Raw genomic sequence first — 21,074 nt, 5'->3', positions numbered from 1 at the left:
TACCTCAGAGAGTTATTGGGCGGATTCATGGTCCTCGCGAAGAACTGAGAAGAGTGTCCAGCCCAGAGCCAGGCCTCAGCCAGAGTCGCCTCCCATCGCTACTATCTCAGCCTCGCGCACTAGGTGTGCCACCACCAGCATGACTCGCGGTGACACGCGCAGCCTCGCTCTTCACCATGTCCTGGCAAGAGTCGTGAATACGCAACCCGTCTGTGATGAAGAACCAAGGCTCCAAGAGGTGGGGTGATCTGTCCTCAGTCACCCAGCCAGCTGTGAGACAGAGCCAGGAGAAGAATTGAGGTCACTTTAGTGTGAAAGCCCATGCATGTTTTAAAGTATTTTTCCTTCCGACTGGCTGGCTTGTTTTGGCTGAGCCCTCCGTGCCTCCAGGCGGGCGCTGCTGTTGAGGCTTGTTGAGAGTGGAGCAAGGGGTGAAAAAAAGCGCAGGCATTAAGCTGTGGGCTCCGTTCTGCTGAGGTTTCCCAGCTGTCCCTCGAAGCAGCCTGAGAAGGGAGGCGTTCATCCGTTCGGCGGTCAGGTGCACCCAAGTCAGGGGCAGAATTCGAACCCGTGTCTCCCGGACAGCAAAACTCAGGGGTTCCTCCACTTGCCAGCTTGCTCTCCACTCTGATCATGCGGGCGATAGCTGCTCTCTTATCCCTGTGCTCAGGCCTGCCCCTCGGCCGTGGGCTGGGACCACAGAGGGAAGCGCAGCTGCCCAGGGTGGTCCAACAAGCACATAGCTTCTGCTTTTGACCTCAGGGCCACCCGCCCCTGCACCTACCCCCTCGCTGACATCCTTCATGCAGGTGGGGGGCTGCAGTTCGGTGCTCAGTGCTCTGGAGGAGAGCCTACACCCGCTGCTGGCCTTTCACCCAAAAGGAGGGGATCTCACTCCCCCAGAGGTCAGCCCTCTTCCAGACAGTTTAGATTTTATGGTCAAGGGAGTTGCCTTCTCTCCCGGAGTTCTCAGCACCCCTCTGGCCTTGAAATTTTAGCCCCCCTGAGCCTTCTGAGATGCATGAAAGAGAAGAATGCTCCCTTAGATTTCAGCCCCCAGAAAAGTGAAAAAAAAAAAAAAAAAAAAAAAGTTGTTTCGTAGTTCAGGCCTGTCTGGTGTGGGCCATTGTAGAGTGGCGGCAGCACCAAGTAAGGGTTTTTTGTTTTTGTTTTTGTTTTTTTAAGATTTTATTTATTTATTTGACAGAGATCACAAGTAGGCAGAGAGGCAGGCAGAGAGAGAGGAGGAAGCAGGCTCCCCACTGAGCAGAGAGCCCGATGCAGGGCTCAGTCCCAGGACCCTGGAATCCTGACCTGAGGTGAAGGCAGAGGCTTTAACCCACTGAGCCACCCAGGCGCCCCAAGTAAGGGTTTTTTTTAAAGGACGAAAGTGCTGAGTTTTTAATATCTAAATATAGAATGTAAAAACTAAACAAGGAGTTTGTCTTGGAAGAGGTTATCGATTTGTTGTTAGAAAGGAAACTGAGGAGGGATGAGCCCTGGTGTGAACGAGCAGAGGCCAAGCCTTACCCAGGCCGGCTGCGGAAAGACTCCTGGCCACAGACGCTGGTGTGAGAAGTGGTGCTTGGGATCCAGGAATAAAAACCTGTTTGGACATTTCAGAAAATCAGACACATGCCCAGGCAGGTGATTCTCCCTCTTGGTTTCCAAATTCCTGGTGCCCCTTGTGTGCCAAGTGCCAGGGAGGAGCCGGGCTCAGGGCTCAAATGTGCCAGTTCTTGCATGGGGAGCACCTCAGGGCCAGTGGTGCTGGGCCATCTAGCCTTCTTAGGTCATCAAGAGGGGTTTGAGGAAGACCACAACTAAAGGGCTCTGGAAGGGCACATAACTGCCATGTAGGGGCTCAGTGAACATTCAGTGAAAGAAAGAATAAGGCCCCTTTGCCTTTCTCTTTACCCTTATTTTTTAAGATATTTATGTATTGAAAGAGCACAAGCTGGGGGAGCAGCAGAGGGAGGAGGAGAATCAGGCTCTCCACTGAGTGTGGAGCCCGATATGGGGCTCGATCCCAGGACCCCGGGATCATGATGGGAGCTGTAGGCAGACTCTTAACTGACTGAGCCACCCAGGTGTCCCACTCATTTATATTTTTTAACATTTAATGAAAATCATATGTGGCCATGGATAAAGTTTAAATAATGCATTGAGGGAGGGCCTGCTTATATTACAAAAAAGCACCAATTATAATACTTTTTGAAAAAGCTTTGTTTCTAAAGTAGCCGCTGTTTCTCCTAATATGTGTTCCCCACACCACCACCCCACTCCAGTTTTATTAAACATACAATTTAAGAGTCAGAAATCTTAGAAGTCTGGGCCGTCTTCTAAAATAGCAGTTTTAGGGGCGCCTGGGTGGCTCAGTGGGTTAAAACCTCTGCCTTCGGCTCAGGTCGTGATCTCAGGGTTCTGGGATTGAGCCCTGAATCGGGCTCTCTGCTTGGTGGGGAGCCTGCTTCCCCCCCTCTCTCTGCCTGCCTCTCTGCCTACTTGTGATCTCTGTCCGTCAAATAAATAAATAAAATCTTTTTAAAAAACTAAAAAAAAAAAAAAAAAATAGCCGTTATCAGAAAGTATGATTGGTTCCCTGGCCAGCGGCCTCTGGGGATGTGCCAGGAATGCACATTCCTGGGCCCCAGCGCCTGCGTCCCAGCAGCAGGCCTCCGGGGAGTCCAGTGCAGGGTCAGTTTGGAGAACTGATGATTTCGACCACAGTTGGAGAACACAGACTAAAGTCAGACGGGGTTCAGGTCACCACTCCGCAGCTCTCTGACCTTTGCCTCTCAGTCTCTGCATCCCCGTCCATAGCGTGGGTGAGTAGTGTCCTCTCTGAAGACGCTGTGGGGAGAACTCATGTAAGAACACACAGCGAGCACCAGCAGTATGCGCCTCTCGTGTGGGCAGTGTTCAGGAAGGGACTTAGGATGCTCGTTAGCGATCTTCCTAGATCACGTATTATGGTTTTTAAACAGCAACCCTTGACAAATGACTCTCCGGCGGAGAGGGAGTTCAGAAGCTCTGACCGATGCCAGCGAGTGACAGCCAGAGCTACTGACGCTTCCCTTGCTGCGGTTTCCGTTGCGAGTCGTGGTTCTGTTCCCTAGAGCCATTGGAAGGAGACTGTTCTACAAGGCCGTTGTTCAGGTGTTTGAAGACAGTGACCTTGGCCTTGCTGAACATTCTCTTTTTCTATTCCCAAGATTAACTTTAACACAGAAGATATTTGAAGGGCTTTTTCCAGTAGGGCTTTTTGAAGAAAGGAAAGCAAAAAAAGGCCTAGAGCTGAGACTCTGCTTTGGTAGTAGGTCTTTGGAGATTTCTGGTGCATAGAGATGCCTCAGAGTTTAGGCTGAAACTTCTCGAGTGGACTTGTGGATCTGGAAGGGATGTACAGTGGGGGGCAGGGGGAGTGCCTTTGCTTTATGCTGGCAGGCAGGAGCCAGAGTTGGCACGGGAGTGCGCTTCTGGGAGGGCCCTGGGGTGCGGGGCCCTTGGAGGCCAGGCTGGCTGTGTCCGGCACCCTCGTTCCCAGCCGTGCCCCTTGCCCTCTGCCCTGCTTCAGCAGCAGCCGCCTCCGTGGTGAGCGAAATCTGCTGTAAGGTCTTCATTTTTGTTTAGTTGATGTCTGATTAGTAGCTGTGAGAAAGGGTACCGGCCTGCAAATGATACCTTTCCTAAATTATGTTGTGGTGTTGTGTAGGGCAGGGGAAGAATCGCTATTTTAAAACAAGATTTCATAAAATAAACACGTGTCCCAATTATAGGAAGTACTAAGTTGATGATTAATTGACGCCATGGAGCTGGCCTTGTGCTTTTAAATGCTTCTGCTCTTGTGGTCATCCGTCTAGTGAGGCTTCAGCAGGCCCCTGCCGCCGAGCATTTCCAGAGAGCTGATACGCAGCTTGTCTTCTGCCCTCTGGTGCTGCGGGGGCAGCTGGCCACGAGGAGACCCTGTGGAGGACTCCTCTCCAAGCTGCAGGTCCGAAGTTGCCAAAGGCTGGTGAATGGTGAAAGGCGGCTGTCGGGGTCTTTGGTCTGCGGTCCACACGGGTGGTCTCCACACTGGAGCTCAGGTGCTGTGGCCACTGCTACATTCTCGAGGACTTCTTAAGCTCCTGCCATTTGTGTCTTTGTTGTCTTTGTGCTGGAGGGACGGATACTTGGTAAAGGGAAGGCTGTGTAGAACACAGATGTATTTCCGCCCTAGGGGGTGAAGCCTGGCACCTGCTCACACGTACTTGTCAAAATGGGGATGATGTTGTGTGTGTGATATGTGTTACCTGGGATGGGAACTAGGTAGAAAATTTAAATATGTCTAAGACAGTTTGGGAAAGTCACTGAGAAAAGAGACCATCGTAAAACTTCTAGGCCCATCCCTCTGGCCTTTGAGGACTGACAGCAGCAGCAGAAGTGCCATCTCAGAAGCCACCCAGAATCCCACGGGCCTGCGGGCTTCACTCGGGTGCATCGTGTCTTCTCGGGGGTGCCTGTTTCTGGACCCCAGCCTGTTGGGTAGATGTCACACGTCTGTCTCCTAGAGCCGTGCGGAGGTGCAAGCGTGGCAGAGGGCCTGGACCTAGACTTCAGTGTCCATGCGGTTTGGGGCAGGGGGTTCACCTCTCGGATCCTTGCTTTTCTCACCTGTGTCCTCTCTGTCCCGGAGCTCCTCCCAGGTGGGGCTGAAGATTCAGTAAGTGAGTGAGTGGTTGGTGGATGTGGGAAAGCACCTAGCTCCATGCACGGCATAGAGACACTCTGGAAGGGTGGCCTCCAAAGAGAGACAGGCTACATCCGGGCCTTGGGGCTGGCAAGTGTACATACTTCTCCCTCCCTCCAGATGCAGTGAGGGCAGCTCCTTGGTAGCTAGGCAGGGCACAGTAAGATGTCCTCAGGGCTGGCCTATTGTAATACCCCTTTGTGAGGGGGAGGAGGCCTGTGTGCAGTTAACAACTTTTAAGCCAGAGAATTGATGACTTTGGGTTTAATGTTCTTTAAAGGTCCACGTGCCAGTATTCTGGGGCCCCAGAAATAGGCCAACTGCATCTTCGATCTTGCCTGATGAGTGCCTCTCAGAGGCGCTAATCACAGTGACATCTGACGTTGAGACCCTTGGCTCTCTAGAGCTTACTGATCGCCTTGCGGCCAGGTCCTCACTCTGCTGCCCATGCTGCCGTGGATGTTAGGTGAGGACATGCCCTCTCCTGGGCACGTCCTCAGTGCCCTTTCAGCTAAGCAGAATTGCTCGAAACTGCAGTCTCAGAAGGGGCCAGGTTTGGGTTAGCCATGGGATCCCACTCTGGTCTTCACTGTGACTTCATCATGCTTTAGAATTGTGATCTTAGGAGTGCAGCAGTGGGCTCTCCTTCCTCCAGATGGGGGTGAGGGGGTAGGGAGGGCTCTGTAGCCAGGCTGAGCAGTGCTTCCTGGGGTGTGGGGTGAAAGGGCAGGGCAGACTCTCACTTGATACTTCTTCTGTGTTACTTAACTACATTTTAGTATTGTTTTTAAGTGTTGTTTTTTTTCCTTACCTGATTCTGTATACTAAATCAGAGAAGGACCACAGAGCTAATGGGGGGGGGGGATAGAGTATCTGCTCTAAGAATAGGAAAATCTATCCAAAGATAAAAAGAAAGGGAGACCTCATAAAGAAATTGGTCTTGAAAGCCTGAAATTTTGGGGGGCACCTCTGTGGCTCAGTGGTTTAAATAAAGCCTTTGCCTTAGGCTCAGGTCATGGTCTCCGGGTCCTGGGATCAAGCCCCGGTCAGGGTCTCTGCTCAGTGGGAAGCCTGCTTCCCTTCCTCTTTCTTTGCCTGCCTTTCTGCCTACTTGTGATCTCTGTCAAATAAATAAATAAAATCTTCAAAAAAAAAAAAAAAGGCTGAAATTTTTAAGTTATGTACTTTAAAATATCCAATATACAAAATGAGAAGACAGATAACAAAAAGAAGGAAAATGTAAAAGTATGTAACGTTAACATAGTCAGTTCCTTACTCTTCAGAGGCCTCTTTTAAGTACACAGTGAGAGGGACCACTCATAGGGAAATGAACAAAAATGACAAGAACACAAATAGGAAATTCACAAAGTAAGAAACACAGTGCCAAGAATCTGTTAAACTCACTCTAGCTATCCTGAAAACATAAGGAACGTGATTGTGGGGTATTTTAACAGGGAAAACCTAAATAGACTAACAATAGGATTATTTTTAAAATTATTGTATGCTTCGATGTCTTTTAAAAAAGAGTAATGATTAGAATAAACTCACAGCATACTCTGTAAGTGAAAATGGCAGGTTAAAATACAGTATTATCTCCATTTTTAAAAAAAATTAAAATTCAAGGGGCACCTGGCTGGCTCCGTGGTAGAACATGTGACTCTTGATCTTGGGGTTGTGAGTTCAAGCCCCACATTGGAGCTACTTTAAAAAAAAATAAAATTCAAATTCAGAAGTGCATCAAAATGTGGACAGAAATTAGCTGAGGTACTTACATACAATTTTACTTTTTACAAAAAGTATTTTTAAATATTGAAGTGGGAAAGAAAATGGGGGAGAGTGGGTTGAAGCACATGGGAAAGTTGAGAGTGTTTCACCCTGTTCCTCTGGCGGGTGGGTGCCTTGTGGACTCGCCCCATCTTCACTCAAGTCCAGTCCTCCTCCTTCTCTGCTTCTAAGAAACCTGCTTGTTTCTCCTCAGGACTGAGCACCGAAGGCATCTACCGGGTCAGCGGGAATAAGTCTGAGATGGAGAGTCTGCAGAGACAGTTCGACCAAGGTAAGGCCACAGCCTGGCCAAGCCTTGGAGACTGGAGTCGGTCAAGGCACATGGTTTCAGCCAGTCTTGGTGACTGAGAAAGAGAAAACATTTGGCGCCGGCTAGCCTTGCCCCCGTGCGCACACTGCCATGTGGAGGCAGGGGAACGGGCCCTGTCAGCAAGCAGAGGCAGCGTCCCTGCCAGACCCACGTCAGCCGCCCCCCCACACCCTGTCACCATCCACTGACACTGTTCCAGGTCGCCCCAGGCTGCACCTGGGTCACCTCTGGGGGCCTTGCATCCCTTGCAGTGGGCCCGACAAAGGGAATTCCAGACATCTAATACTAAGTGGGGTTGCAGTCATGGTCCTATTTTGCCGGGGCCCCAGGAATACACATGACTCTCCTCCTCGCAAAGTCCCTGCACGAGAAACAGCACAAGGGCACATGTAAGATCAGCTGAGCACTGGGACCCGGTCTCCCCAAGCTGAAATCTCCTGAGTTAGACTGGCTCTTGGCAGGGACTGCTGTCTCCTAAGCTAGGTCTCAGAGGTCTAGAGCCAGAGAGCCAAACTCTTAAGTCCTAGAACTGAGCACACTACAGGATGAGAAGTCGCGCCCACTGCTGCCAGAAGCAAACGAGCCAAAGCAATAGAAGTTCTCAGATGTCACCAGCCAGAAAGGAAAGAAAGCTGAGGATCCAACTAAGGTCCAACTCAGCATGTGGCAGGGCCCGAGGAAACCAAGCCAGACTCTGAAGCCAGGCAGCCTATGGGGGCCTACAGGACAGGGCAGCACCCAGGAACAGGCATCCTGCCCCCGAGCTCCTGGGGAGCCACAGCACTTGGATGCGCCATGGCCAGTCTCTGTTAGCTGGCGGTGGGGGGTGGGCATGCACTAGGGAAGGGAAAGACCTGTGTATCTTGCAGGATCGGAAGCATGAGGTCAAAATGAGGGTGTAGCCACACAGTTGGGTATGTACTTGTGTATATGCAAGAATCTGTTAACAGATCATACCCCCTCAAAATGGAAACAGCTCATGTCTAACAGTAGGTGATTTCTTGTAAACCAGGAATGCAGTGAAGTATTCAAAAAAAAGTGAAGACCGCAATGCCATAGGCTGAGAGGGGCCAGAGAGAGAAAGATGAGTCTACTCAGCCGCTTTAAGGAACCAAGGATAGAGGCAGCGGTCAAAAGTGTTGGTAATGTTCTGTAACCTGCCATGAAAAGTGAGCCAACCTTTCAGGGAAGTCCTTTGTTTTTTCCAGAGGGGAGGGTGTGAGGAAAATGTAGCATCATATCCCAGCCAGACAAGGGGAGTTGGGTGGCACGGAATGACAGGGTGCAGTTACTCTATACAGAGTATGATCCGGACGGAGGTATGGGGTGTCAGCCTTTATCTGCAGATCTCACAGTTTTCCTTTTTTTAGCAGTGCCCAGGGATGGCACCTCCTGTTCGGTCTGTGATAATCCCTAGCCCTGGCCCCAGGCCCGCCCTCGGCAGCATCCCAGGGTCTTCGAGGTTTCTCTGACTTGCCCCAAGCACTGGGTTTTCCTTTGGCTTCTGTCCAGCTTATAATGCCCTCACTCTCCCAACTTCCTTTCAGACCACAACCTGGACTTGGCAGAGAAGGACTTTACGGTGAATACCGTGGCTGGGGCCATGAAGAGCTTTTTCTCAGAGCTGCCGGACCCTCTGGTCCCGTACAGCATGCAGATCGATCTGGTGGAGGCGCACAGTGAGTACCGGCAGCCCGGGCTGGCCGTGGGGTGCACTGAGGCCGCGCGGCTGCAACAGCATCAGACTGCGTCCTGTGCTCTGGGAGCAGACGCTCTGGCTCTCCAGCTGGGGTCGGAAGGACGGAAGGGCAGGGAACTCAGGATGACACCAGAGGGGCTTTCTAAGGGTTCTGTCAAGAGGGTTTCAGGTTTCCCCAAAACTTCATGAGTTAAGAGCCTGGGTTTGTATCAGCCTTGAGTCACATCCCTGCTCCTTTGCCTGTCCCCAGTGGAGGCGTGGCAAGCACAGCCTTCCCTGACCCTTAGCTTCCTCCCACACAGCCCCTCCTCCTATGTGTGGACAATTAGGAGACATCTAGAGGCAGGACTGTAACAGGCCTTTCTTCTCCCCTCAGAGGAAACCAGACTCTGGAGGGAAAGGGATGGCTTGAGTTGCCCCTACCAGATGATCCCTGGGGGCTCCAGCAGGTTAGCCCCTATGGCTTACTGGCGACCTTTGCGTGCCATCCTGCCAGCCCTGACAGCTATTTCCGCCCTGGCCTGCCGCTCTCGGGAGATGTTTGTCCTCAGTATCCGGAGCCTTCCCAGCAGGCAGTTTTTCCCGGACTTGGTGCTGTGCTGCAGCTTCCCACCTTGTGGCACTTTTTCCCTTTTTCCTGCTTTGCAAGCCTGGTGGGCCAAGACCCCCAGAAGGAGCCATTACTGTGCAGCTGCAGAAGGGAGGGTCTTGGCCAGTGACCAGGTGGGGGCGGGGGTGGGTGGTGAAGGGAGCTGCGTTCCTTAGACCACAGGACCTTAGTCTCGGCTCATCACTGCCCACCTCAAAAGAGGGAGTTTTAAGCCAGCATGATTTACTCACAAGGCTGATGGTGTGGGCAGCAGTTTGGGGGAAGTCACAAACCAGGATTTTAAGTCTTGGATCACAGGCTTTTTAGTGACTTTGGGAAATGGGGGTGCTAACAGCAGCCCAGCCCCAACTGCAGAGGCGCCCCTATCGGAACCTGGCTGCTGCCGGGACTGCAGCACCCCCACACACACACCGCGCCACCTTTCCCTGGTCTGTACTCCTGCGACGTCTGGTCCTGCAAGCTGGGCACTGCCTTGGCCGTACTTGATCCCATGGTCTCGGCAGATCAGAATCTCTCGAGGCTCCGGAACTCATCTGAGCCCGTGAGGGCTGGAGCAGAAGTGCAGAGTTCTGGCACAGTCATGGTCATTGATGGTCTGGCCTTCTTTCCTAGCAGGAGTCCGGCTTTCTCTAGACCAGTTGGATGGGGCTCCCGCTCTGCTCCTGCTGGTCAGAGACAGAGCCCTCCCAGTGATCCCTCCTCCCGCAGGCTCCAGGCTGGCCCAGATGTGAAACGCATGGGCACTCTCCCTCTGGAGCCAGCTTGCTTTCCACCTGAGCTCCCTGGGCGGAAGTTAGGAAGAAAAGGTGCAGGCGCTCTAGCGGGAGGATTCCTGTCAGCATTTGTCTTGACTTGGCGCCATCTAGAGGCTCATAGAGTCCTGGTTCCTGACAGTTCCATTGTTTCTGCAGGAGCTGCTGACATAGCATCCTTTTGGGTTTTGGAGGGGCCTGGGGGGGCAGGGGAGGGAGGTGTTACTGATAGGGAATCAGCTGCACTTCCTAGCGCCGTCCCTGGCTTCCACTGCTGAGGAAGGGAGCTTCTTGCTGCTCCTGCAGCCTGGAAAAGGGTGGAGATTTCTGCTTCCTCTTCCCATTGTGTGTTTCCTGTGCCCTAAGCTAGTCAGCTGGAGCTCCTCAGCTGGGGCTGCACTGTCTTGAACCTGGGTTGGGTGGAAGGTGGGGGGTAAGGGGAGGATCTCGCTGACTGGGCACCTTCCAAGGCCACTGGTGCTGTGCGTGTCCTGGAGGGGGCGGTTCACTGAGCCAGGGACACCAACCAGGCAGGACCAGCATTAGTATTAAGGGACGTTATGAAACGGAGATTCTCAAGCCCAAAAGTAGGTATTCCCAGCCTGGCTGGGTTTCCATGGCAACATCAACTTGACCAGCTCTTCCCACTTAATACCTGAGAGCTGTTGTGTCTGTGTGTTCTGGGCTTGGAAATGGTTTCAGATCCTATCACAACAAATATCAAGGTCACTATCAAATTGTTTTGTTAGCTCCAGAATTTCACAATATTGAATATTGCTGAAAATATGCCCACCAGTAGATACTTGGGATTGTTCGCCAGTGATCTTCCTACCGTACTCAAGGTGACGTGTGGGTGATTCGGAGCTGAGTGACAGCAGCAGCCGCCCCCCGACCCATACCGCTTAGGGAGTGGCATGCTGGGTCTTGACCTTCTGTGCATGAACATCGTTTCTGCTCTCCCAGTGTGCAGGCTTCAGTCACCTGCCAGACAGCAGGAAGCCAACTGAGCTAGAAGCGCAGAAAATGCAGTGAGAGGGAACTAGGGGCAAGGGCTTCATGGAAGAGGTGGCATCTGGGCTGTGGCTTCAGGGAGAACTAGGATTTCAGGAGGCAGAGAAAAGGGCTTTGCATTCCCTGTTCCATCTCACCCGGGCCTTCAGCATCTCTTACCATTTATTCTTGCCCCACGTCTTCCCCTTCTCCCATGACACCGCCAACCCCAACACCACCGAGGGGACTCTCTCCAGTCTGGCCAGCCCCTCAGAGGCCTCTCCGCCGTCTTCTATGCCAGAAGGCATCCTAGAGCTAATGCTGTCCCAGACATCCTGAGCCCGAGGACCTTTGGCTCTAGGGCCTCATTAGCCCCATTACCGCTTCTGAAGCTCTGTGCGCAGTTTAGTCTCTGGAGAAGAGCGGTAGCTTTCAATAGCTTGTTGGGGGGGGTGTGCCCCAGGTTGGGGGGGGTGTGCCCCAGGATACTGGCTCACCGTCTCACCATCCCATCGAGAGGTGGCACGGCTCACAGCTAGAGATGATAAACTAGTTCTGAGATCCTGCTTCCTCTTGTCTATCGAAATGACCACGTCAGTTCACGGGGTGTTCCTCGCTCACAGCCTGGCACCTGCCAGACCCTGTGTAGGACCTGGCAGATGGCATGGACGGATGAGTGTGTGGTCCCTGCCGCCTCGGTCGGATGGGGTAGGAGGCACAGAACAGGTGACGGCAAGGTCCTGCCTCCTGCAGAAAGACACCCAGAATCTTCTATTCCAGGCCCAACAGAGTGAAATCTTGGCCTCAGACTTGTTTCACATGTGAGGGAGAGGTGGGGGGTTCCATGCTATACGGGCCTTTGTGCGCCCCCAAGAAAGTGAGAGGGCCTTGAGGCAGGCTTTTCCTTTTCTGCTGATGCAGGTGTGTAAGATGGTCAAAGGCCATCTGAGATTTTCCTCCAGGCCCTGAGTTTTGTGGCAGCACATCGCAGCCTAGATCCTGGACTAAAGGTGGCAGCAGAGTGCCCCAGCCAGGGTGAGAACAGTGTCTGGGATCACGAACCCTGACAGCAGCTTGTGAGACCTTGGACCAGCGCTCTTACTCCTCAGGGCCTTGGTTGATCTGTGTGCCATGAGGAGTGGCCAGCTTACCTCTAAGCCGTGGCCTCTGCTTCCTCCTGAGTTCTGGGGGTGTTGCTAGTTCTGGATGTGTTCTCAGTCACCTGGTCTGTGTCCGGATTTTGCTGGCTTGGAAATGCCTCTCCAGAACCTATCTTGCTCTCTCGGTGGAGACCTCATTTCACAAGCACAGGTTGTGAGCTAGGGAGGCCCTGGCCCTCTGGAGGTGCCCTCACCATCCCACGTCTTCCCTCGGAGAGGGTCCCTGAAGTTGGAGCGCCCCACAGCATGGTGGAAGGCCAGGGACCCCAAGCAGGCCTGCTAGACTGGGAGATGGCCTGTGCCCGCCCGCCATGCCTCTCCCTAGTCTTCCCGTCGGCGGCTCGGCCTCTTGGCATTTTCTCAGCCAGCGTATAGGAGGAGCCCAGTGTGGTGAGGGCTGGAACGACTCTGAAGTTGTCCCTTAGCACTCTGGCACTGTCCAGAGGTAAGAACCTGGTGTCCCGAGCACCTGAGGGAAGGCTCCCTTGCTTGAGGGAGGAGGTGAGGTCAGTAGGATGGGCCATGAGGTTCACGAGACAGAGGCAGGGCTGGGTTCTGCTCTGAGAGGCTTCCTGTTCTTCTTGACGTCCTCCCGCCACCTCCTCCTGCCAGACTCAGGGGTCCTCCTCACTCGTGAGCACCTGCCTCTCGAAGCCAGCTGGAGAAAAGGAGGGGGGAAGCACAAGGTGGGGGACCCTCTAGGGCCTTGCTGGGCACCTTGCTGCCACGCTACGTAAGGAGGGAGGCTGGCATTCCCGGGGACAGCACGTGAGTTATTGTCACAACAGGCCCGACACTCCCTCCTCTGCTTCCTCCTCCGCCCAGGGAAGACAGCAGCAGCAAACATCCCTGTGGCTCGGTGGGGCCCAGCCCCTGTCACTGCCAGCCCTGCTTCCGGCCTCTAGCCAGGAGGACGAGTGAGGCCCACTCTTGGACGCAGGTGCCCCAGGGGTCAACTGCGTAACGAAAACACACAGCCTCGGCCCATCGAGACCTGGGCCGAACTCGCAGCTGGAAGGGGGTGTGATGGTTCTGTTGAAGGAGGTTCTGAGCCCCACACATGCTTCTCGGGTGTCAGGATAGTCACTCCTCCTGATGAGGGCAGTGAACTTACTGTAAGTAAATTTTGTACTGAAGTTTAACAGGAAAGAGTTTTGAAATTCACAGCCAGTGAGAAAGTAAACTCTCGAGGTTGAACCCTTAAAATAAAGTTTGGGTGCAGAGCACTGCAGGTGATAATGGCCCCCCATAATTAGTTCCTGTGGCTTTTTGGTCATTTTCTACCAGACAGCTGTAGCTGTTAGCAAAACACGATTTTTATCAAGTCCCACTCTTGAGTTGAAAGATTCACCAGTTCCAGGCCCGTGAGCCTGTCAGCCAAAACTCGGGGTCACTCCAGCCCTGCCCATCTTTGTGGCCTCCCTTTCCCTCGCATCCTGCCCCTTAGACTGCCTCTAGGTGCTGAGTGTGTGTCTGTGTGTGAGCTCTGGCTCTCAGCATGTGGCCACACCGTCATCAGCTGCTTGTACAGACAAGGAGTGCACATGCAGAATGTCACACAGCCACAATCACACACTGGTCCGCGTCAGAGACAGGATTTGAACCAAGGACTGCCTGGCTAGGGTTTGGGCTTTGACCCGCCGTGCAGCCTCTCCACCTTGCACTTCGCCATCCCCTCCAGCCGTGCATCCTCCACCTGTCACTCCTGGCCTGGCTCTAGCCAGGCTCCTCCCGCGCTTCCCCAGACTCTGACCCTGGGCCCACATCGCGTACTGCAGAGGTTCTTAGCTTGGAGGCCATAGGTTTCCTAAGGAACATGATGAGTTTGGGGGAGTCCATGAACCTCCAGAAGTTGGAGGCAGAGTTGCACACAGCATGTTTGAGGACAGGCTCCAGAGCTTACATCCATCACAATAGAGTCTGTACCCCAGACCAGTCAGGAACTATCATATTTTTTTAGCAACCCGCCCACTCCCCCACCCCTACCCCCGTCAGGGTGGGATAGCTGTTGTCTTTTCCTGGGCTCAACTGTGGTTTCTCTGGGTCCTAGGTGTCACCTTCAGTTCTGAGAAGTCGGTATAGGGAGGTCTTTCATGCTCAGAGAAATCTGGGCTGGCCCTCCCAGCCCAGGCAAGCCAGGCATGTTCGAGAAGGGCCAGGCAGGACCCCAGGGAGCAGGCATGACCGGCCCCACCGAGGCTCCGCAGCCTGTCAGTGGGGTCTGGTTCCCAAGCCCTGCAGTCTCTCTGGGCCTCACCTTCCTTACCCCCTCAGTGGGCACCGACGACCCCCGGCCTGGTGTGGATGAGCACCAACTTGAGTTAGCCTGTTTTCATGTTCCCACTACATTAGGATTCCGTGATGGGCAGAGAGTGGGCGGTAGTGGGGGAAGGGGGTATGTAGACCCTTTGATGAACTGCATGAGAATTCCCCCACTGTTTGCATCAGCTCCTCCAATAGGGAGATGTGTAGAGGGTCCTTGTGTCTCTAGGAAAAGGACAGAGCCCTGGTCTTGTGACAGACTCCCTCCCTAGACAGTCTGTTGGCGTGGGTGGGTGTCGGCGCTCACCCGTCTGGTCAGGAAGCACACAGGCTTTCTGCATTGGGATGCCTGTCTCCAGGGGCAACCGGATGAGCAAAGAATGGTGTTCTTTATGGCGGGTTCTGTGTGGTCCTTGAGTCTCTTGTAGTGGGGGCCAGGAAGCCCCAGGCACACAGTGCTCCCCTTCAGCAAGACCCTGGGACCCAGAGGTAGGCCTGGCTGCTGGGTCAGTGCCCATTGCCAGGTGTGCCTGCCTTGGGCAGAGGCTTTCGGGGGAAAGACTGGGATTGACCTTGTCTGAAACCCCTGGTCAGTGTGTACCCCGAGGCGGCCCGCAGCCCGTTAGCCTCACCACCTGCCCAGGAGCAGTATCTTACTGTCTTGAGCCCATAACACCCACCAGCCATGGCCACAAAAGTCTTTGGTTTTCTCTTTCCTCAGAAATCAATGACCGGGAACAGAAGTTACATGCCCTTAAGGAGGTACTCAAGAAATTTCCAAAGGAAAACCACGAAGTCTTCAAATATGTCATCTCTCACCTAAACAAGTATGTCCCGGAGCTTGCTCTTTGGTCTTCCTCCAGAAATTGCCAAGGGGGGCCCCCTAGCCACAGAATGAGGTGGGGCCGGGCCGTGTTTTCAGCCTGGCCCGCCAGGGACTGCCACACCTCCTCCTCGGGGGCATGTCTGGCTCCCCAGGGAGTACCCTGGTCTCTTGCCACCACCTCCCATTTCCGTCCTGGTCCTGTCCGAGGGTCCCACGCAGCCCTGAGTGTGCCCCAAGTCCTCTAGTATGTGACACAACCCTGGGCATGATGGCAACGCTGGGAAGAACTTCAAGCCTGGCGAGTAAGTGCAGGACCTGCGGGCAGGCAGCCTGTCCATGGACTGTGTCCCACATTCCTTCACAGACAGAAAAGGTGGGTTTTCCAGGCAAACCTGTTCCTCTCTTGGCAGAGTGGTATTGTACGGAGTTCGAGCTCCGGATGTACACACTCCCTCTCTCATCAGCCAGAGCAGCATGACGCATTTTGGTGTCTGGATGAGAGTCATTTGTGGATGAGGGCATCACATGAGCCAAGACCTCAAGAGCCACTCCTCAGGGGATGGCCTGGTGGTGACACGGGAGCAGATGACCGGCCACAGAAGGTCTCAGACCTCAACGTCCAGGCCAGGCCACAGAGACCTGTGCTTGGGCCTTTTCTGTTTTCAGGTTGTGGCTGGGCAGGCAGGGGGAGCAGTCGGGGTAAGGGTGACCAGGAGCACACAGGGGACAGGGCAGCGGCCCTCTGAACTGCTGACCTCTGACCATGAGTCTGGTGTCTCCCACAGAGTCAGCCACAACAACAAGGTGAATCTCATGACCAGTGAGAACCTCTCCATCTGCTTCTGGCCCACCTTGATGAGACCCGACTTCAGCACCATGGACGCCCTCACGGCCACGCGGACCTACCAGACAATCATCGAGCTCTTCATCCAGCAGTGCCCCTTCTTCTTCCACAATCGGCCCATCAGTGAGCCTCCTGGTGCCACGCCCAGCTCCCCCTCTGCCGTGGCTTCCACTGTCCCCTTCCTCACCTCCACACCTGTCACAAGTCAGCCATCACCCCCCCAGTCCCCTCCACCCACCCCCCAGTCCCCCATGCAGGCCCTGCTCCCTTCCCAGCTTCAAGCCGAACACACGCTGTGAGCCACCAAGGCCTGGAGCAAAAGGACACCTTCTCTCTTCCACGGGGTGGCATTTGGCCTTGAACAAAACCAGGTCCACTGGGGTGGGGAGAGTGTCCCCTCTTCCCCCTTACCTTCTGAAGAAGTCAGCAGGAGCACCAGCCCCAGTCTCCCGAGGGCAGGGCTGTCAGGCCCCCTGAGCCCAGCGCTGCAGACCTGGAGCTGTTCACAGGCAGCAGCCAGGGGGCGCCCCTGTCCTTTGACTTGGACCCTTTTGAGGACTGAACTGGCCAGGCAGTAGCCCCCGTGGCCCTCCACACGCTCACTGCTCCCCAGACCACCCCCTCCACCTGTCCCCACGTACCAGCCCTGGGGCACCCACCCACTGCTTGGACAGAGCCCCGGCCTCCGCCAACAGGAGGAGGCTCCGAGATTTGGGCCGCCCCGGGGCAGGGCCGGCAGCCCCCGCAGAGAACAATTCCCGTCCATTTCATCTGTCTGTTTCTACCTTCATGTCTGCACCCCTGCCCCTGTTAGGGGAGCCTCTGTCCAACAGCCTCGGGAACACACAGGCCACAGCTTTGTCAGCCCAAGGTACAGTGCTGCGAGTGCTGGCCCGCCAGGTCAGGACAGGGAGGGCAGCTCTGCGCCTGGACCACAAGTGTGTGGCTTCCCCTCCACTTCCCACATGGCCGTCCCTCATCACAGGTTTTGGGATACATTCCCTTTAAAAAAAACACTGGAAGAAATGTGGAAAAACCCCTACAATAACTTACAAAAGAAAGAGGAAAACACTACAGACCTCAAGATTGACCCTCCCCCCACGTCTCAGAGAGGCACGCAAATGGTCACAGCGAAACAAGGATGCCGGAGGGTGGTGGCCAGAGGAGCTGTGGGGGTCCCACTTTCGCCCTGTCACCAGGTCCCCTTTCCCCAAGAAGACAGTTAAAGCCCTTGGTGGGAAGCGCTTGGGAGACCCACAGACCAGCCTGAATCCTGGTTTGCCTTGGAACACACTACAGTGCTATGGAAACACTACTCTGTGTGGGGGTGGGCACGTGGGGGGGTGTATGCCTGTTGGAGAGGGCACACCTTGGGGCACTCGGTGCACCTGGGGTTCAGTTTCGTGTGTTTGGTGTTGGAATGGAGTCATCATCCCGGGCCGCAGGACATCCCCAGCCCAGGGGAATTGGTGGGAGGTGGGCGATGTGTGAAGAGTGGTCACCTGTGCCTATGCAGGGACATCCTTTGTGTTCCCAGGACCAGGAGGGCCTGGAGGAGCAAAAGTCACAGAAGCTATCAGAGTCACGAGGAGGGTGCTGGGCCTGCCTGTCACGCTGCCTTCCCTAGCCCTTCCCCTCAGCTTCCAGGCCCTCCCACTGACCGCTGGGGAACTCTTTGCGTGCCCCACCTTCTTTCCCCAGACGCAGCGATCGTGCTAAGGCTGCTACAGCTGCTGGCTGCCCCCACTCCTCGTGGCCAGGCTGTGGCCTCTGCCCCTGGAAAGCCTGCCACGGAGGCACCCTGACCATGGGCTTCGGGGTCCTATAGGCCATGCAGCCTCCAGGTCTCTCCGCACTTTAAGCAACGCCTGTGGCAGGTTTGATGATGCCCTGGGTCCCCTCGGCTGGGTGACAGCTGCCTCAGAAGCCCCTCTCGTCCCACTCTCCCGCTCGGCCATGGGAGGGAAGGGAGGCCCTGCGCTCGCTGACTTCTCCGAATAAGCTGGATACCTTACTGCTCGCGGCTCCTGTAAGCCAGAGCAAGGTGCTTGGGAAACTGTCCCTGCAACTTCTACCGCCTCTTTTTAAGAACACTAGTCAAAACACAAACCTAAGGTACCTGAATGGTGATGGGAGTGCTGGGTGGGGGGGTCTCCGTGGCTCAGCGCCCCAATGCGCTCGGTCGAGGTCGGCAGGAAGGTGATGGGTCATTTGTGACTGCCCTTGGCCCCACAGTCCTGGTGGTCCAGCCCCCTCTGCTCTGAGCCCCAGACCGGTGAGGAAATCACTCTGCTGAATGGATTGCCTCCTTCCTCTAGATCATGCTCATCTACCCGCCCCGAGGCAGCCTCTCAGGGTACCGGGTGGGGGTGCTCCGGGACCACCACCCCTTGTATGAACCGAAATAGAAGTAGCCAGTCCCCTGCCCACCCGCCGTCTCCGTGGGGCCACCCCCCACGCCATTGCCTGCATGCCTGGGCTGTGCCCCAGCAACTGGACAAGCCCCCCCAGCTCCCCACACCCTTTAGACTGCAGATGGGCAGGTGGTGACTCCCGAGTGTGTGGGTGACGGCGGGACACCGGCTGCAGGCCATTGCCCTCACGAAGTAATGGGAGCCCGGCTTCCCCGGGATAGCCTCTGGGCCAGCTTTACCCCATGCCAGCCAGCTTGGGAGCCGCAGGACCCATTCCCCTGGCTGGGTTCGGCATCCTGCCAGAGGCTTAAGAGTGCCCAGGGGGGAGCTGCTGGTTCATGCCCCAAAGAGCTGCTGAAGACAGGAAGCACCAGGGGTTCCTCTTGTTTCCATTTCCTCTGTCAAGTCTAGTTTCTAGTTTTCTACTCCAGACTGACTTGAACTGGGGGATGTTTCTCTGTCATTCTGGGTTGGCGCTCCCATTCGTGGTCATTGTAGGCCCTGGCCTTCAGTCCCCAGCGAGGGGTTAGCACCCGGACCGAAGGGGGCGCCTGGTCCCTGGGGCTGTGCTGGGACAGGCTGCCCTAAATGGGACGTTCCCACTCCTCAAGGCCATCCAGCATGCGAAGCTCTAAAGAGTGCGCTCCCCCACGATTCTCACTGAGCTAGTGGCCCCCGCAGCTCTGGAATTGAGGGAAGGGCAGGCAGGAATCAGCCTTGGCCAGAGTGGGAGAGCAGGTCGGCAGAGGTAATAGGTTTCCACGGGAGCTCTCTCCCCGGCCAGTGTTTGACATCCACAGATAGGACTGGCCGTATTCGGTGGAAATGAACAGCCCTTGGTTGGGAGCAGAGGGCTGATGCCGGCTCTGACCCGGGCACTTCCGCCGTGGAAGGGGTCCAAGATCGAGCGGCATGGGCTTGCGAATCAGCTCTGAATTCTTGGCTGTGTTGCCTACTGGGGATCACACACGGCACATTTATTCCTGCTCTCCGTCGAGTCGTTCTTGCCATCATTTGACATTCTGAAGTGCTGGGAAACACTTGGTACTGTTTCCTGTGTTCTCCACCGGGCTGCCACCTTGGTCTTCTGCTGCAAGGTGGGAACGTGCTGCCGGCTGTGATTCTTCTGGCAGAATTTGTTGGTCTTTGCCACGTGGACAGAGGGTGACATCATAGGAGCAGCGTGCTGTCCACGAGGGGCCCAGAGCGTGTGCCTTCCCCTGGCCTTGCGCCTGGGGCCCTGGTCCCCTGGTCTCGGGGTGGGGAGGAAGGCCTGGAGGGCGGTCCATCCCCAGCCCTGAAACTTGAAAACCACGCTGCATTGGTAAAAACCCTGTCCCTCTGTGCCCCCTTCCCACTCCCACAAGGACAGCTACGCTGCTTTGGGGTTTCTGAGAAAGGAGTGGATACCGTCTCGCTGCCACTGGGGGCTCTGCCCTGCTGCTGTGTCTCCAAGAGAAGGAAGCCCCAGGGACTTGGGCGACTTTCTAGGGGCTGGTCTCCACAGTCCTTTGCAGTGGGCACAGTGTGCCCCGGGGACAGGGACAGCTGGCACTGCACTCGCTCCGAGGCCCCCTGACTCCGCAGACGGTGGAGGAGTCGCTCTCCTGTTGCTTGGCAGGTTCAAGCCACTCGTTTGCGCCTAGGTGGAAGGAAGGACGGAGTCGCTTTGGGACTGCTGGCCAAGGCGGGCGTTGTGAGGGCAAAGGCCCTTCTCCCCTCCGCAGGTTCTGACTTGTGGCCAGGAGGGATCCTGCCCTCCCGGGGAGCCAGGTCTGGGCCCACCACAGTGAGGTTACATTTTCATGTAGAGACAGGGCCTAAGTTATTGTTTCCATAAAAATATCCTGTCCCCTGTGTACATAAAAAAAAAAAAAAACAATGTATGAGAATAAAAATTGTTTGAAAATTTGGAATAGTGCTGCTGCCAGCTTATTTTTCTGGTACTTGTATTTTCACATGTTAAATGATCTTTATATATGTTGAATTAACAAATATTTTGAGTTTCCTGAGAAAAAAGCGTATTAATGGTATTGAAATGTGTTAGTAGTCTGGCCGTGTGCCTAAATTTGTTTTGCAGCAAAAGTGGAGAACTGTATGTAAAGAAAGTATAACAATTATTTCTTTGTATTTTAGGGGCTTTAACCAGGACATCTTCTAGTTGGTGTTAGGAATGTTTGCTTCATTTCCAGACTTTTTTTTTTTTTTAAACACGTCGTGGATTTTTTGAGGCTCCAAACTGAGTAGTGCATGGTCAGCTGTCAAGGCTGAGGCATCTCTGACTGAGGTGGTTTTGTTTGGTTTTGTTTTTTAAAATCATGTATTTGCTACAAAGTATTGTACTCGTCTCAATGGGAATGGTGTAAAAAACTGAAAAGGCCTTATGTGATATGTATCATAGTTAATAAATCAATCTTGTAAAAAACCAAACTTGAGAGAGATGAAGGTGCCCCCCCCCCCAGGGCCCTGAGCGTCCTTCCCGCAACGGGCACAGCCTCAGGCCCCACGGGTCCCCTAGCTCCTCCTCAGAAGCCCAGCAGGCAGGAGGAGTCTGTTCTCTGGCCACAGGGCACCAGACTCCCCAAGCACCCCCAGGAGAAGGTATTGGGGGGGGGGTTGCTGCTCAGGTTCTTTTAGCCAAAGCCCAATGCACAGACCCCTGTGGCCACAGGCACCCAGCAGGCGACACC

At 54.6% G+C, this 21,074-nt stretch overlaps 1 protein-coding gene across 1 annotated transcript in view; it reads left to right on the top strand.

Annotated features, from left to right (window-relative positions):
- The window catches only part of ARHGAP35 (Rho GTPase activating protein 35), a 125,903-nt gene extending 105,089 nt beyond the window's left edge, over positions 1–20,814 (top strand). The window contains exons 4-7 of the mRNA XM_045077133.1: positions 6,711–6,788; positions 8,375–8,506; positions 15,022–15,127; positions 15,912–20,814. Coding sequence (XP_044933068.1) covers positions 6,711–6,788; positions 8,375–8,506; positions 15,022–15,127; positions 15,912–16,269 — 674 coding nt within the window. The 3' untranslated portion in view covers positions 16,270–20,814. The remainder of the gene's footprint in view (positions 1–6,710; positions 6,789–8,374; positions 8,507–15,021; positions 15,128–15,911) is intronic.
- Positions 20,815–21,074: the final 260 nt, after the last annotated feature.

The sequence above is a fragment of the Mustela putorius genome, unplaced genomic scaffold (genome assembly GCF_011764305.1).
Source record: "Mustela putorius furo isolate JIRA1106 unplaced genomic scaffold, ASM1176430v1.1 tig00000196_pilon_pilon_pilon, whole genome shotgun sequence".
Taxonomy (NCBI): Eukaryota; Metazoa; Chordata; class Mammalia; order Carnivora; family Mustelidae; genus Mustela; species Mustela putorius.
This window is presented reverse-complemented; position numbering and strand designations above follow the sequence as displayed.